Source organism: Tamandua tetradactyla, chromosome 1, assembly GCF_023851605.1.
Source record: "Tamandua tetradactyla isolate mTamTet1 chromosome 1, mTamTet1.pri, whole genome shotgun sequence".
In the NCBI taxonomy this organism is placed as follows: Eukaryota; Metazoa; Chordata; class Mammalia; order Pilosa; family Myrmecophagidae; genus Tamandua; species Tamandua tetradactyla.
Genome location: NC_135327.1, coordinates 87413041 through 87431667, shown reverse-complemented (window position 1 = coordinate 87431667; position 18627 = coordinate 87413041). Strand labels below are relative to the sequence as shown.

At 34.6% G+C, this 18627-nt stretch overlaps 1 protein-coding gene across 3 annotated transcripts in view; it reads right to left on the bottom strand.

Moving 5' to 3' along the window:
* Positions 1 to 18627, bottom strand: part of DPY19L2 (dpy-19 like 2) — a 140756-nt gene that overhangs the window by 3239 nt on the left and 118890 nt on the right. The window contains exons 17-21 of one of the 3 annotated variants that reach the window (XM_077120008.1): positions 13698 to 13722; positions 9256 to 9354; positions 8164 to 8338; positions 6318 to 6417; positions 4448 to 4573 (exon numbers count right to left, since the gene is read on the bottom strand). In XM_077120008.1, the coding sequence (XP_076976123.1) occupies positions 4448 to 4573; positions 6318 to 6417; positions 8164 to 8338; positions 9256 to 9354; positions 13698 to 13722 (525 nt within the window). Of the gene's footprint in view, positions 1 to 4447; positions 4574 to 6317; positions 6418 to 8163; positions 8339 to 9255; positions 9376 to 13697; positions 13723 to 18627 lie in introns of all 3 variants that reach the window. The other 2 variants (XM_077120000.1, XM_077120018.1) reach the window with 2 other exon arrangements.

The following is an 18627-nucleotide window of genomic DNA, read 5'->3' as shown; positions in this document are numbered from 1 at the left end:
ACTTTAAACCTGCCATCCCACTGACTTCTTTCCTCCCTGGTTTCAATGAGAGATTGGCACTTAGTCTAATTAAGACTCCCTTACACAGAATGCACTGCTTCCTACTTGTGGCTTGCAGAGTTCTCTATCTTTGGTATTTGACAGTTTGATCATAAATGTCGATGTTTGGGTCTATTTGATTTATCCCTGTTTGGAGTTCATTGAGCCTCTTGGATGTGTATATTCATGCTTTTTTGGTTAACTTTGGGAAGTTGTTAGTCATTTTTCTTCATATATTCTCTCTGCCCCTTTCTTCTCCTTCTGGGACTCCCACAATGTATATTTTGGTATACTTGTTGGTGTCCCACAGGTCTATCAGATTCTGTTGACTTTTCTTCATTGTTTTTTCTTTCTGCTTCTCAAACTGGATGATTTCACTGGTCTTGCCTTCAGAATCACTGGTTCTTTTTCCTGCTGACTCCAACCTACTTTTGAACTCTTCTGGGGAATTTTTAAATTCTGTTAAAAAATATCTTCAGCTCTGTTTGGTTTGTTTTCATAATTCTCATCTCTGTATTGATACTTTGAGTGCATCTGTTGTTTTCCTGATTTCCTTAAGTTCTTTAACCATGTTTTCCTTTGGCTTCGTGAGCATATTTAGGATCATTTTTAAGAAAAGATTTTGGTATGTCCCAGGTCTAGTTTCTAATGCTTTATCCTGCTCGTTTGCATGAGTGATCACTTCCTAAAATTTCTTTGTACATTTAAACAATTTTTCTTGAAAGTTGGACATTTTGATATTTCAATGTGTTATCAATGAAATTTAGACCCCAAAGCATCTGTTTCTTAAGCTTCTATCCAGGAAATGTTATAATAGAGATTTCCTTGAATGCCAGAAACTGTCCTGCTAATCCTAATGTCCTTGATCTCCTAAGGCTCTGAGCTCTCCCCTCAACTTGGAAATCTACTGGGCTCCACATAGAATTCCCTCTGCTATGGGCTGGAACTTTATCAAGGGAATAAGATGGGGCAGTTGCACAGCTCATTTTCTTTATTTCCTGTATTTCAAGGGTCAATGACCTTCATTACCTGATGTCTCATGTCTTGAAAATGTATTTTTCATGTAATTTTTCTGCTTTGTTTAATGGCTGTTGTTTTCCAGGTGTGAAGGTAAATTTGATCCCTGATATTCAAGTTTGCTTAAAAGTCGAAGTCTTTTACCATGTTGAAGTTTTCTAACATGAGTCTTAAAATCATCCATCATTGTTCTTTAAAGTTGTTTGGCTATTCTGGGTCCATTGCTATTCTATATAAATTTCAAAATCCAGTTATCATTTTCAGCAAAAAGCCTCCTGGAATATTGATTGGATCATATCAGACCAATTTGGGGAGATTTGCCATAAATGTTGAGTCTTTTAATTTATGAATTAAATTTCTCTCTACAATGTTCTGTAGTTATTGTGACAGGTCTTGCTCAGCTTCCATTAAATATATTCATAATATTTTGAATGATATTATAAATGTAATAGATTTTAAATTCCACTTCTAGCTTTTAATCGCTGTTATATAGAGTTAGAATTGGTTTTGAATACTGACCTTGTATCTGTGATAGTAAAACACTGTTTTAAGCTGCATAAAGAAATAGAGACTGATGGTAAATTTACCCAAATGGAAAATTATAAATGTCAGTAATATTGTATTGTATTTTTTGGTATGTAACTCCAAATTTTACTTCTTACAACTTCTAAAACGCAAATTCATAAAAACTAATGCTAAATCCATGAGTTTTAACATACAATGTATAAAGACATAATTTTAAAAAGTACAACAAAAATGTGAGGGAACAGAGGCATGTAGGAACAGTGTATGTTTATGCTCTTGAAGTCATGTTGGACTTAAAGATGATTACTATAAGTTTAGGATATTAAATTTAAACCCCATGATAACCACAAAGAAAATATCTGAAAAATACATAAGAAGGAAATGAGAAATATCATTTAAATATGATAAAGGGATAGAGTCAACAAGAAGTCAGCTGTTATAAATATATATTCACCTAATGGCAAAGCCCCAAAATACATGAAACAAATATTGACAGATTTGAAGAGAGAAATAGATAGGTTTACATTAATAGTAGGAGACTCCAATATATCACTTTTAATAATAGATAGGATATCTAGACAGAAGATCAATATGGAAATTGAAGGCTTCATCCAACAGAAGAAAAATAAATATTCTTCTCTATTGCACATGGGTCATTTTCCAGGATAGACCATATGTTAGACTGCAAAAGAGTCTCAATGAAATAAAAAATATTGCAATCATACAACGTATCTTCTACCACAGTCAAATGAAGCTAGAAATCTATAATAAGGGAAAGAACTGGAAAATGTGCACATATATGGAAATTAACATACTCTAGGGTCAAAGAAGAAATCTTAATGGAAATTAGGAAATATCTTGAGGAAAATGAAAATGAAAACACACACCATAACTCATGGGATGCAGCAAAGGTAGTGCTAAAAGGGAAATTTATAGCTTTAAATGCTTATATTAACAAAGAGAGATCTCAACTCAGAGACCTAAGCTTTTAACTGGAGGATTTAGAAAAAGAAGGGGAAACTAAATGCAATGAGTGCAAAGAGAAAAACATAATTAGAGCAGAGATAAATACAGAATTAAAAAACAAAAGAATCAACAGAAACAAAAGTTGGTTCCATGAAAAGATCAATAAAAACTGAAAACTTTTGGACAGATTGACAAAGAAAAAGAGAGAAAGAGAGGATAAAAATAGAAAATCAGAAATTAAAGGGGGGGACATTACTATCTACCTACTGAAATAAAAAGGAATATAAGAAGATGCTATATATGTTAACATGAACAACACATGCCAATAAATTAGATAACCTAGATGAAATGGACAGATTGTTAGGGACACACAATCTATCTACACTGACTCAAGAAGAAACAGAAGATCTCAACAAACTAATTACTATTAAAGAGATTGAACCAGTAATCAAAATCCTCCCAAGAAAGAAAGCTCAGGACAAGATGCCTTCACAAGGGAATTCTACCAAACATTTCAAGAAGACTTAACTCCAATTCTGTTCAAACTCTTCCAAAAATTTGAAGAGGAGGGCACACTCCCTAGCTCATTTTATGAGGCTAACATCACCGTTATACTAAATCCAGATAAAGATATAAAAGAAAACTACAGATCAATATCTTATGATAGATCCAAAAATCCTCAACAAAATACTAGCAAAATTGAATCCAACAGCATCTTAAAAGAATTATACACCATGATCAAGTAGGAATTATCCCTGGTATGCAAGGTTGGTTCAACATAAGAAAATCAATTAACGTAATATACCACATTAACAGAACAAAGGAAAAAAAGACAGCTGAGCATCTCAACTGATGCAGAAAAGGCATATGACAAAATATAGTACTCCCCCTTGATAAAACACTTAGAAAACTAGTAATAGAAAGAAACTTCCTCAACATGATAAACAGCATATATGAAAAACCTTTTGCTAATATTCTATTCAATGGTAAAAGACTGAAAGCAAAAAGTTAAGTAGGAATTTTCCTATGATCTGGCAACCCCACTTCTAGGTATATACACCAGAGAACTGAAAACAGGAACTCAAAAAGACACTTGCACACTGATGTTCATAGCATTTTATGTTCATAGTACCTTTCACAATTATCAAAAGATGGAAACAACCCAAATGTCCACCAAGAGATGAACAGAAAAACAAAATGTGGCATGTATTTTATAATGGAATATCACTGTGTCAAAACCAGTAATGAAATTCTGATACATGCAACAACATGAATAAACCTTGAAGACACCATGTTGCGTGAAATAAGTCAGATATAGATGGACAAATATTGTATGATCTCACTGATATGAAATCATTAGAATAGATTCAGTAAGCAGAATATGATCTCACTGATATGAAATCATTAGGATAGACTCAGTAAGCAGAATACATTAAGACCAGAGTGGGTGTAGAGAATTGGGAGTTAATGCTTAATTCGTACTGAGTTTCTGTTTAGGGTGATGGAAAAGTTTTAGTAATGGATGGTGGTAATGGTAACATAACAATGTGAATGTCATTAACAGCACTGAAATATATTTCAGTGTGGTTAGAAGGGGATATTTTAGGTTGTATCTATGTTACTAACATAAAAATTTTAAAACAACAACAACATAGTATTGTACAACACAAACACTGAACCCTAATGTAAACTGTGGAATACAGTTAAAATCGTACAATTACAGTAATATTCTTTCATCAAATATAACAAAGGTACCACACTAATACAAATGTTAATAATGGGGGGTTGTGGGAACTATATTTTCTGCATGATTTTTCTGTTAAAACCATCAACTTCTCTAATTTAAAAAACTATTTTAAAATACACATACCATATCATATAATTAAGGATTAATACTCACTTAGTTCTCACAACACACCATGCCTCTTCTAAAACATAAAAATTCACATGTAAATCCAACAACTTATCTCTCACTTCTTTCACAGACTTTCGACTATATGCTGAGTAAACTATTTTTGTCCGGGCCCTTTAAATTCAAACAATAGTTGAGATATTTTAAAATAAGTGATAACAGAATGAACTAAAGAAGTTTTGATAGCAAATTAAAATATCAATACTCAGTAGATATGATACATATAACTCAAAATGTCATAAATTATTTTCAGGATAGCAGTTTCCACATTCCTACTTCTTTTTTGTAAGTGCTAAAACTCACAGTATTTTGAATTTTGTGTATACACCTGATTAGTGTATAAACTGGTCTAAAGTTGTGATGGGTGACAGGAATATAGTTTGGGTCATAAACTTTGTTTCACATAGTTCACAAAATAATCAGCCTGTGGAATACACTCAGGGATTGAAGGTAGTGAAAATATAGATCTAAGCAGATAATTTCAAGTAAAGAAGTGCTAAAATTGAGCTCTAGAATTGAGGCTGAATGTTGTAAATAAATCATTTAGATACCTATTGGTATCAGAGCAGGTAGAAAAAGTACCTTAACAGAAGCTGGAGAGCTAGAGATGTACACCAAAGTAGGGCATAACAGACAATTTGCCCCTAAATAGAGTTCTTAGGAACCCCTGACTACATCACCACTTACACATTAGACTTAGGAGTTTAAGCATATGGGATTACCAATATCAACAACGAGACATAAAACTTCATTAAATTAAAACTTCACTTTGAACAAGAGATCAAATATCCACTAAAAGGAAAAGATTACCTTGACAATTACCAGAATGATTGACACATCAAAAAAAACAGCCATTTAAGGAAGACAAAAACTTTAAAACCTCAATGGAAGCTAGAGTTCTCATGTTGTAGGCAGCCCCTGTTGTTAAAGGCCACTTCCTGTTGGCAGCAGGCAGACCCCTGCTTATTTGGGCCACTCCCTGTTGAAAAATCTCCCAGGCCCCAAGGACAGTCAATAGGCAGGATAAGAGAAGATCCTGTGAAGCCTCCTCCTCCCCTAACTGCTCATCTGCTTCTGTAAACCCAGCTTTGCACCCTTCCCGATTTTAAACCAACCAATCATTTACCTTCTCTTTAACGTGTCATCCTGTCTATAAAAACTGATGTTAACCTTTTATTTGGGGCTCAGACTTTCAGAGGCTACTTGGCTGAGCCCTATGGCCATAGACAATAAAACCTACTTTCTGAAGCTTCAGAACCTTGGCCCCAGTTTGTCCTGTTTCCGTGTAACATTCCAGGAGGCTTGAAGCCTTGTTCCTGTTTTGCACAACATTCACAAAAGAACACCCCAAACTTTCATAAAAGCATGTGGTATAGCAAATTTTATGTACTTTTTCTACTGTCAAAAAAACCCCACTAGTCATAAAGTGACCACTAAGCTCTAAAAATGGTGCAAGATTTAGAACAATGTAAAATCTAGAATGGTTGCTTAAATTAGGCAGAGGGGTCAATGGAATCTAGAGCAGGGATTGGCAACCTTTGGCCTCAGGCCAATTCCAGCTTGCCTCCTAGTACCACTATGTGTAATTTTATTGAAACATACACACACAAAGACTAGTCATAACTATGTAATGCATTTTTCACTTTGAGAAAAATGGACTTTTGCTTTTGAAAGTTTTCAGAGAACAAAGGTAAAAATTGTAATTTCTAGATTATTATCAATTTTCTTAACTTCTGGCATGAATATAAGGATGAGAGCATTTATGTTGCATGTGTGTGTGCATGAGTATAAAATTTTTCCCTATTTCTAAGTATCAGTAGGAAGGGAGGCTGGTTGAAATAGTTAATTGGTTGCCAACCTCAAGTCTGCATCCTCATAATGTGGGTGATTGACAATGGGACGAAGTGTAGACAACTTGATACTTGCCATCGTAGGCATGGCACCTGCAAAAACAGCATCTGAAAAACAAGATCACAGTCTTTAACAAAACACCTTAAAGAAAACCAAAAATGAAAGATCACTAATATTTGAATCCAAATTAAGAAAGACCAAGTGTTCTATATGGTAGCCATTGCCGTGGAATTCATTCTTTTAATTCATTCAGTGTTTATGGACTGTCTACTATATTAACATTGAATTTCTGTTGCATGTTATCTTAGTGCCAAGAAATGTGCTAAATATTTTATGAGGGTTAATCATTTAATCCACACAACAACTCAATGAGGTGTATTCCATATTATTCTTATTTTGTTCCTGAGGAAGGTGAGACATGTTGTTAAGTGGTATGACCAAGACTACACAGCTAGAAGTATCCCAGCCTACCTTGTACCCTTCTCCCTACAGCTTCCTGCATGTCCAAGCACTCTGCAAAGAGCCAGTACCACAGAGCCACACAGGACTAGAAAGTGTAGCAAGATTTCATGTCTTTTTCTAATAATTTAAAATGTTAGGAACTAAGGAAGAATAAGATATTTTCCTATCAGTATAATGAAGCCTCCTCTTAATCCACTGTATGTATTGGAAACAGTCTCCCCTCTGACTTCATTCAGCCCCAATGGTACACAGGCAGGTGAGTGGGCCAAGGGCTGGATTTCAGCTTCCACTTGTCCTCTTAACTGGGCACCTCTGCAGTGTTCAAACTATACAAGTCTACCTGAGGGCCTGAATAGAAGCACTCCTCCCACATATATTCTAGAACTTTAGGCATCTTCTAACACATGGTAACTGTAGGAGAATTTATAATATAGGAGTGAAATGATCTATAAGAGATTGAAGAAGAGATAGCTGAAAATAAAGTTGGGGTTTATGGGGTTATTTTAGAAGAGTAAGTTCCTAAATGTAGGCTCTCTCTGCCAGGAACCCCAAACAAACCAAACCAAAGAAAGGTGCAAGAAAAGATTTAAAAAGCACTAATTTTTAAAGCTTGGAAAAATAAGCTGTAATTGGGGAGAGGCAAAAGAGAGTAAAGGGAGTGACCATCTGCTCCTACCTATAGGGTAAGAGTCAGCTGGGGATTAATTTAATTTTCATTAAATTGGTGGCTCTAAGTGATAAGATAGGAAGAAAAGATGATAGGCTAAAAAAAAGTATTTAGAAGAAGATATATACGCATCTCTTTGAGATGAGTTAGGAAAGAAAGCAGAATGTCCAAGATTTTAACCCCTGTGCATTTGACTGGCTTTTATATAGAGTTGGAGCAGGTAATCGTTTACAGATTGAAAGCAGTAGGGGGGTGCCAGTAAACTACCCACAACCAGAGGTAACTTCTCCAATGGCCTGTCACAAGATCTGAAATTTTGTAATTAAAGATTTATTTCTTTGATTTATCATTGCTATGGTTAAAATGCAATAACGATCAATGAGAGTTGTTATGGTTAGAATACAATAAAGGTTAAAGAGAGTAGTGAGCATGAACAATCATTAATTCCTTGGTGTTAATTACAAGCCTTTTTTGACAGTTATCAAGGAGGAATTAAAGAAGGTAAAAACTGACTTTTGAAGGGTTTGATTGGAAAGACACTGCAAGGAGCATGGCTTGGAATCTATGAGGGTAGGACCGACTGTGTGCTGTGTGTGTGTGTTTAAATTACATATATATAAAACAATAACATATAACTATATAAAATATAAATGTGTGAGTATATATATATGTGTGTGTGTCCATTTAAAAAACTAAATACATGTACAACTGTATAGCTACACACCAGGTCTGGTATTGTATTTGATCCACTGTATAAGTTCTTCCTGAGGCAAATTATTAAATTCTCCCATTATGCTCCATTGATTATGGAGATTTGCACAACCTTGTATTGACATCACTGTTAGAATGCCAAAGACAACATTCTCAAAACGAACTCTGCAAAAAAGCCAGCCAAAGAGCTGAAATGAGAGAAACCATTTATTTATAATTTTTATGTGAAGACTGCTATAGGAATCAAAAACAAATTCTTATCTGGTTACTTAAATCAAGTAGATTATCATTTGATAATATTATTACACTAATATATATAATTATTATCACTTATAATTTCAAAACAACAAATCTTCTGGATTTTTTTAGGACCCCATTAAAAAGGAGTTTTCTCTTCCCTAAAAATAATTCAGAAAGGAACACCTGACCTCTCCAGTACTGATTTACTCTCGGGGATTAAGTTTAGTGAAGCACAATTGTGAAATTCCTAGAATCAAATCCCTTAATGTTTGATTGCCTTCTCAAAACACTTTGGGGTAACCAGGGGAAACCCCACTAGTTTTGTCACGTACATCCCCCACTTCAGGAAAATAAGCAAAATGATATTCTAAAACAGCATACACATAATAAAAGTATATAAGGTATTTCTAGAAGTACCTTGATCCCAAGATTCTAGCCACTTGGTCTAGTTATTTTATATGCTAGATGCACTAAAGGAATCCTAGGTATAATCTGAGTGAAAAAGACTATACTATAAAAATTATACTGCATTCGCTCTAGTTGTAGAAGAGAATTTTGGAGAGTGTTGATGGGCCAGGAAATTCTTGCACAGTCTTGAACTCCAAAAGACTTATTTACGGAGAGGATACTAACAGTGGAGAAAGTGTGCCTCATCACTTGTCATAGAATATCAGCTAAAAATCTATAAATAATTTCCAAAGCTACTTGTAGTTGTTTTTCCTCCTCTATAGTGAACCATGAACCAACATTTGAAATCACTTAAGTTATTTAACCTAAAAACACGTAGAGGATTATTCATAAAAGCCGTGGTAATTACACCATAGTTACTATGGTTGCAATGGAGTAGTTATAATGAACACCTTACCCTTCGCGAGCATATCAAGGAAGCCACAATACACATGTGAGGTGTCAAAAACAGCTTCAGCCTCATAATTAAAATGGCAAGGGCAGAAAATGCTAAAAACTGCAACGTGTGAAAAACCAGCTATAAAAACACACATAAAAATGACATTTACACTTTATATATCTTAGAATTAATAAATACAAAGAATTAATAAAGACAAGAATCTTTAACTTAATAATAAGTACTTAATATGCATTCATTTATTCATCGAAGATTTAATGCTTAACGTATGTCAGGTAATGTCTGAGGTGCTTTAGCTACAATAGAGAACAGAACAACAGGGGACACTTTCTTCCTTGTGAGACTTACAGTCTAATATATTTAGTAAGGAGAGATAGACAATAAATATACTAAGTAAACCATTATACAGTCTATTAGAAAATGAAACACCTGATGGCAAAGGGCAGGGAGCAGAGAGCAGAGAAAGGAGCCTGGCAGTGCAAGGAGTGATGTGGAGCCATAGCTACAATTTTAAGTAGGATCATCAGGGTGGGCCTCACTGGAAAGGTGACATTTGAATAAGGACCTGAAAGAACTGACTAGGTAAACCACAGAGACATAAAAATATCACCTGATCCTGAACTAGCTGAAATGTATAACCTTATTTCACATCAATTTCATTCAAGAGATTTAAGACTTTACATTTACATTACACTTCCATAAGATCTACTGCTTTTAGAAATTAAAACTCCAATCTGCCTATACATCAGGAGTTTAGCATACTCTCATTAATCTAAAGAGATTAAGAGACCTGCTGTTTCTTTCCTTAGTAAAGTCTCCTTGACTTCCGCTCTCCTTTCATTTATTTATTCTCCATATTTTTTATTTAAGAAAACGAACAATCCACTTAGAACCACCAAAAATGGATATCTTAGTTAGCTTAACCATAAGTATATTTAAATAAAAATCCATATAATCATTGTAAAGCCTGTGTTTGCGCAATAAGTTTCATAAACCAATTTAAAATTAAGGCAGCAAGGAAAAAAAATCTTCATTTTCGGATAGCAAAGCTCTTAAATGCTAAGTATTAAAAACTAACTTAGATACCATTTGATCAGCTTTCAGAACTGTGAATGTTCTCAAAATATCAAGTAGAAAATTCTTACAAATATCTGCATTACTATAGTAATGACCTATGTTACTAAATATACCAGTTTTATTGCCAAAAGACCTGAAATATCTAAAACTCAGATCAAACCATACCATCTGCGCTGGTTTGAAAGGATGTATGTCTCCTAGAAAAGCCATGTTTTAATCAAAATCCCATTTTGTAAAGGCAGAATAATTCCTATTCAATACTGTATGTTTGAAACTATAATTAGATCATCTCCCTGGAGATGTGATTTAATCAAGTGTGGTTGTTAAACTGGATTAGGTGATGACATGTCTCCGCCCATTTGGGTGGGTCTTGATAAGCTTCTGAAGTCCTATAAAACAGGAAACATTTTGGAGAATGAGAGATTCGGAGAGAGCAGAGCAGAACAACATAGCCACAAAAAGCAGAGTCCACTAGCCAGTGACCTTTGGAGATGAAGAAGGAACATGCCTCCCGGAGAGCTTCATGAAACAGGAAGCCAGAAGAAGCTAGCAGATGATGCTGTGCTCCCCATGTGCCCTTCCAGGTGAGAGAGGAACCCTGACTGTGTTAACTATGTGGCTTTCCACTTGAGAAAGAAACCCTGAACTTCATAGGCCTTCTTGAACCAAGGTATCTTTCCCTGGATGCCTTTGATTGGACATTTCTATAGACTTGTTTTAATTGGGACATTTTCTTGGCTTTAGAACTGTAAACTAGCAACTTATTAAATTTCCTTTTTAAAAAGCCATTCTGTTTCTGGTATATTGCATTCTGGCAGCTAGCAAACTAGAACACCATCTCCACTTAACAATAAATTCGAGAATGAAGTCCAAGTTCTTTGCACACAACGTTTCCGTGGTCTGAACCCTGTCCACTTTTCCAGTCCCATCTTCTGCTATTTCTTATCATTTTAACATCAGGAAATATTGATTTGCCTGTAGTTCAGAATGTAACATACGATCTTGGGGTTTCTTTGTATGTGTACTTCCTCTGAACTGGGAAAACTCCTTTTCCTCCTTTAAAGTCATTCAGAAAAATCTTTGCCCTCTGCCCTGCCCTCTCCAAACAGATTTAAATACTCCTCCTTTTGTCTTGCCTTTCTGTTTTTAGTGGGCTTTTAGTATTGCACATATTCACATTTTTTGTCTCCCCACCCCTACTATACTATAAATTCCTTAAAGCAAGGACTTGGTATATGATAGGCATTTAATAAAGAACTGAACTGTTAGGTCTATAGCTTTAGTAGAATAAAAGAAAATGGACAAAATAAAAGTAGAGAAATGAAAGACAATGAGAAAGTAACAAGAAATACGTGAGAATGGAGGGTAGAAAATGAAAAAGTATTATATTTTTAAAAAAACAGTGGGTTTATTTTAGATACTGTATATTAAACTACAAAATATAAAATAAAAAATAAATATTAAAATATAAAGTATATAATTTCCTAATAAGGAAATGGGGTAATGTTACAATTCATAATTGAGGTACATGGAATAATAGAGCATAATAGAATGAATGTTTAAAACCCTGGATTTTGCAACTAAACTTTCTGGGATCATATTCATTAGCTCTATAAAGCTGCGGTAATTTTAACTTTGTGAACTTAGGCTAGTTACTTAGCCTTTCTGTGCCAGCTTCTTAAGCTGGAAAATTCAGATGATAATCATCATCTTCTGTAAAACACAGATAATACAGGTACCTCCTATATCATGGAGTATCATGAGGATGAAATGATTAATAATATATGTAAATCACTTTTAAAATGTCTTATACATGGTAAGCTATAATCACTGACTTTATATTTCAAAAGCTACAAATTAATAGAGCCCTTAGGCAAGCTATTTATTATTTCTTGGCAGAGACCCCTCTGCTCTTCTTCCTGGATGCACAACTAGCCTACATTAGCTATAAATTAAGTATAGGCTCCCTAGAAGTTAGGTGTGGCCGTATGGCTGAGCTGTCTGTGAGCAGGAAGTGGTGTGCAACTCTCTTCCAGGGTTAGCTCTTACAAACCTCCCGGGGTTTCTCTATTCTGGCTAGATGCAGATAGACATGTTTTTTCAGTTTCCTAGCTCCCAAAACAAATACAATACAATGTTTTGGCTTAAATCATAGGAATTTATTGGCTCATAGTTTGGAGGTTAAGAGGAGTCCAGAATCAAGGCCTCATCAATGCTTTGCTGTCTCCCAGGAGACTGGCATTCTGGGGCTGGCTGCTGGTGACCCTTGCTCTTTGGATTTACTGTCACATGACAATGCACATGGCAGCCTCTCCTGGCTTCTTTCTCTTCCCGTTTCTGCTGACATTCAGCTTCTGGCTGCTCCCACTGCCTTTTTCCCTACATGGCTTTCCCTATGAGGCCTTCAGTAAAAGGATTAAGACCCATCCTGAATGCGATGGGTACCCCTTAACTGAAGGAATCTCGTCAAAAGGACAACTTACATGGGTTCACACCCACAGGAATGGACTGAGTTCAAGAGCATGTTTTTCTGGGGTACACAGCTCCAAGACACTGCACATGTCAACCCTGGAAGCCACTCAGGCCAAGAATTAAACTCCTACTGTGTTAAGTCACCAGGATGTTGGCATATCTTTATAACAGCTAAAATCACCTAATTAATGTAACTTCCTTATTAGCAAAATGGGAATAATATTGTGATTATTATTAAATGATACAGTACATGACATATAATATTCAGAGTATTAGTTATGATCATACTATTCCTATTAAGTTCAAATGTACTTGGCTTCATTTGTAAATTTTATCCTTTCCTTAAGACCTGCTTAAAGCTCCATCTCTTAGGAAATCGTATTTCCAGCAGACACTTATCTTTCCTTTTCTTCTTGTATGCCCCCCATAACTCAGCACTGCACTGAATGTGGTCTTATTTGTCTCATGCCTCCATCATAAAATTATACATACTTGAAGGTAGGAGCAATGCTATACCATCTCTCGTATCCTATAATAAGCCGGAGACGGAGAGTCAAGTCAGTATGGTGGCAGAAGCCCACCAGTCACAGGGCCACGGGGGCTGTCCTGACGGGCTCAGTGGGCAGGAACACCGTGATGTCAGATGCTTGTAATTGTTAAGTGTATGAATGAAAGCAATCCCACAGTTCCAGATCAGCCTCCCGGCTTTCAAATGCTCACACTGGTCAAAACTGAGAGGAGATTGAGTGAGAAGGAGTAGCAGAAACGTATTTTCAATTCTCATGTTAAGCACTACTGAGGGTGAGTCAGCAGCAAGGATATACCTTTGTGAATTATCCTTCAACTAGAATCTAATGCACAAGTCTAGCAGAGAGTAAAAATGAAAGCTTTACCTCACCATTTTCAAGGAGCTGTTTTCTAGAATAAAAGAAAAATATACTCTATTTACTGAATGTCCATTATAGTATGATTACATTACAATAATTCATTATTGTTCACTTATTTGTTCTTAGATTTTAAAAATTTGATTCTCTCTAAACTGATTAGGAGCTCAGATAAGAAATTAAAATAGTGAAATAATACTATTAAAAATTACAACAAGTTAAAAAGTATAATTTAAAGTCATCCTATTAAGGTATATAAAAAAGACATTCTTAGGTTAAGATAAAATAGGTTTTGCAGATCCCTGGAGATTATACCTCTGGAGGGACATATGAATAGAAGAATTTCTGTTAAATATTCAACCTATATATAGATAATATTTTAGATAACCTGTGCTGGACTTTTGAGTTATTTCCATTTTCACAATCATAAATAGCATAGCATCCTGGTACATAAAACTTCTGAGTATTTCTTTAGGATAAATTTCTAGAAGAAAAATTACTGGGTCAAAACACATAAATATCTTTGGTCTCCAGAAATGTTGTCCCAATTTACTAAACACTTAGGATTACACTCATTGTGTTCTAGGTACTAAGCAGTGAATACAGCAGTGAGTAGTGTAGATACAGCTCTTTTTCTCATGGAATTTACATTAGAATCACAAAAGAGGCAAGAGGCTGCCTATTTTACTCTTCCATTGAGAAAATTAGGTATTGAGTTTTTAAAGAAGGCTTTATAGTATGCAGCATTTTGGAGCTGGAGAGTAAAGCAAAGAGAGTGTCCAGAGAAAGGTTGGGTACACACACCGATCTGAATATTTTAAAAAAGAGTGGTCAGGGGAAGGCCTCTCAAGACAGAAGTGAAAACCATGAAAGCACTTTGCCTCTATCATAGCTCCTTTCCTACATATGCAGCCAAGGGCAGGGGTAGATAGGCTTCCACTTGCCCTGAGATCTGCCAGTCTGTGCTTTCCTACCCAATACCCACAGAACCCTGGAGTAAGCTGCTGCATGAGAGAGGTGGGTAAGTAACTGTCATAATCATCATGAATCCGGACAATAACTACAGATACAGATAAACCTAGTAACTAATTTAAAATATGAATAAACAATCAAATCACAAGACACAAATATCACAAAAGAGAAGCATCAAGATGAGTGAGCAAATGAACTGATCTCTAAGGAAACAGTTATTTCAAGAAACAGAAGTATTAAATAAAAATTCAAATGATCATCAGAGAAGCTTGAGAGAAATCACATCTGTACAAACAAGAACAAGCAGTGATGAGAAAATCTTTCAGAAATTCTATATTATATTATAGATATTATAAATATTATATATAGACATTATAAATAAAAACAAATGCTTGCTCATTGAAAAATCCATAAGAGGAAAAACCTCTCAAAAGTTTGACCAATAAAAAATGACAGAATGGCAAATATACAGAGCTAAAAATAGATAAATATAATTACAGATCCAGGTGAAATTGTTTTTAAAGAAGCCCTTGTACAATTTATGGATCTATATGAAATGATCTATTAAAAATACAATTTACCAAACCTAACTCAAGAAGAATGCCTGCATAGATAAACTGCCATACAAGAGGTCAAAAAACCAGTAAGAGAAGTTATCCTCTACGCTCAAAAGAAGGCCAACATATTTTTATGGGTAGGTTCTACCAAAACTTTAAGGAACAGAAAATCTTCTTATTAATCAAACTATCATCAGAGAAGAGAGAAAGACAGAAAGCATTTAACTTTGATTACAAAACCAAGTAGGGACAGTCCACAAAAATTCATTACCAATTCCACTTATAAATATATAAACAAAATCTTAAATTATACATGAGCAAATAAATTACATCATAGTATTAAAAGAATAATGCACTGGGGCCAAGTAGGTTTCATTCTAGATATGCAGGAACAGTTCAACATTAAGAAACCTAATAGTCTGTTGTTATAGAAAAAGTAAATGAAAAAGAGCATATAATGATCCCCCAAAGATTTTTAAAGCCATTTTATAAAATTCAATGTCCACTTTATACCCTTGAGATACTGAAATGTTATTCATTCACCATACACTTTCAAAATTCATTTTTATTTAAAAAATATTTTGTTTAATGACCTTGAAAGAAATTTACTTAATTAAATAAGGCTATTTATTGCATATCAACAGCCAAAAGAACAGTGCACTAGTAGAGGCATTCATCTCAAGAGTTAGAAATAAAACGAGAACAAAGAAAATAAGCCCATTATCACTGCGGTTTTTCACCACTGCTATGGAATTTCTAGCCAATAAAATAAGACAAGAAAAAAAAGAGATTAAAAAATACTGAAAATTATCATTATTTGTAGATTGCATGATTACCTGCCTAGAAAGTCTAAAGAATTAATAGAAAAACTCAGAGAACCAAAAGGAAGGTTTGGTAATATAGCTAGATAAAAAAATGATGTATAAAAATCAACAGCACAGGAGGCCCGGGTTCAATTCCCATGAACTTCCCCAAATCAAACAAACAAGCAAAGAAAGAAAGAAAAAACAAGCAAACAAAAATTCAACAAACGGTGCTGCAGTAATGGGATACTGACAAGGAAAAAGGATGAAATGTGACCCTGGACATATAGCATACAAACAAAACAAAACAAAACAAAACAGCAGCATTCCTTTAAATTAGCAATAACAAATTAGGAAACGTAACGTAAAAATTTATGATCCTCAATAGCGAAAAATAAAAAAGGAAAACAAAAACTTATAAATTCCACAAGGAAAAACTAAGATTCATAGAGGAAAGATTATAAAACTGCAGTAAAGGATCATAATTACGACAACAATAATAACAGCTAATACTTGAGTATTCGTTCTATCGGAATTCTTCTAAGCACTTTCTTTACATATATGAACTCTTTTAATACATGTGGCAACCCTGTGAGGTGGATATTATTCCTGTTTTTCAGTTGATGGAACTGTGACACAGAGGGTTTAAGTGACTTTCCCAAAGCTAATAAATAGAGAAGTAAATATTCCTGGATTGGACACTTTATCTTACAAAGATTAAATTTCTTTGAATTAATCTGAAACAATTCCAATAAAGTGACTATGGCAGGAACTGAGGGCAGAGAAGGATTCTCAACCTATTTATTTCACAGTTAACCTGAAAGCATAAATGTAAGAAAATGTGAAAATAATAATGAGGGAATTGAAATAGTGCGGTTCTACTTAAACAAAAGATAAATATAAGAGAGAATCTAGAAACAGACTTAAATACATATGAAATTTATTAATATGTGATAAAATCAACATTTCAAATGGCTGGGAAAACATACATTCCCATAGCTCTCCACACTACAAAATTAACACAAGATTGATTGATTATTTAGGTTTAAAATAAAAAAATTATGTAAAATAATAAAAAAATTTAAGTCATTTTGATGTGGAGAAGTGTTTCTGAGCAAAAATGAATTTAAAAGGCAGAAAGTTGGCTGATATGAGTGAACAGAAAACTTAAACTTATATAAAGCAAAGACCATAAATAAATTTAAACTACAAATTGACAAAGAAACTATATCATAAATGTGATAGACAAAAGGTTAATGTCTATAAAAACACCCACAGATCAATTTTTAAATGCTCAAGAAGAAATGCCAATAGCCAAAAGACATAAAAAGATGCAAAACTGCACTCATAGGCAAAGGATTATAAAATAAAATGCTACTTTTTTTAACCTGTCAGATGGAAAATCAGTTAAAAGTTTGATAACAAGTATTCATGTGGATGCAGGAAATTGAGCATTTTCATCCTTATAATCTCTCAGTATTTATCAAATTCTAAAATATTCATGGTTAATGATCCACCAGTCTCATTTCAAGTTTTCTATGCTATAGAAATACCACAAGTATGCAAAGATACATGTACAAGTATGTTCATTACAGAGTATTGGTTGTTGTGACAAAAGTTAACTGTAATCTGAATGTCCATGATATGGGAATTATTAAATACATGGTGGCCAATCCTGATAATAAATAGAACATCAAGACTATTACAAAGTATAAGGAAGATCTATACAGAAGCCAGAGGTATACTGTTAAAAAAAAAAGTAATAAATTTCAGAATAAGAATACTATGATTCCGTCTTTGCCTCTAAAGATTGTGTTTGCCAGTAACCTTCGTGGAAGAAATGGGAAAGCCAATCATCAAATTTATATGGAAGGGTAAGGAGCCCTGAAAGACCAAAGCCAACCTGAACAAGAAGAACCAAGCTGGAGACTTGAACTCACACTACCCAACTGTGTCAGTTTGAAAGGACTTATGTACCCTAGAAAAGCCATGTTTTAATCCTAATAAATCTTACGAGAGCAATGGTTTCTTCTAATCCCTATTCAGCACTATAGGTTGGAAACGTGATTAGGTTACTCCACAGAGATATGACTCAATCAATAGTGGGTATTAAACTTGATTAGATGAAGATGTGTCTCCACCCATTCCACATGGGTCTTGATGAGTTTACTGGAATCCTATAAAAGAGGAGACATTTTGGAGAGAGTTCCTTTTGAGAACAAGGAGAGAGCAGCAGAACCACGACAGAAGGACAAGAGAACCACAGAGTCCACCAGTCAGTAACCTCTAGAGATGAAAAAGGAAAACTCCTCCTGGGGAGCTTCATGAAGCAAGATGCCTGGAGAGACAGCTAGCAGATGCTGCCATGTTCACCATGCGCCCTTCCAGCTGACAGAGAAAAACACTGAACGTCATCAGCCTCCTTGAACCAAGGTATCTTTCCCTGGATGCCTTAGATTGGACATTTCTATATTCTTGCTCTAATTGGGACATTTTCATGGCCTTAGAACTGTAAATTTGTAACTTATTAAGTTCCCCTTTTTAAAAGACTTTACATTCCTGATATATTGCATTCTGGCAGCTACCAAACTAGAACACCAATCTTAA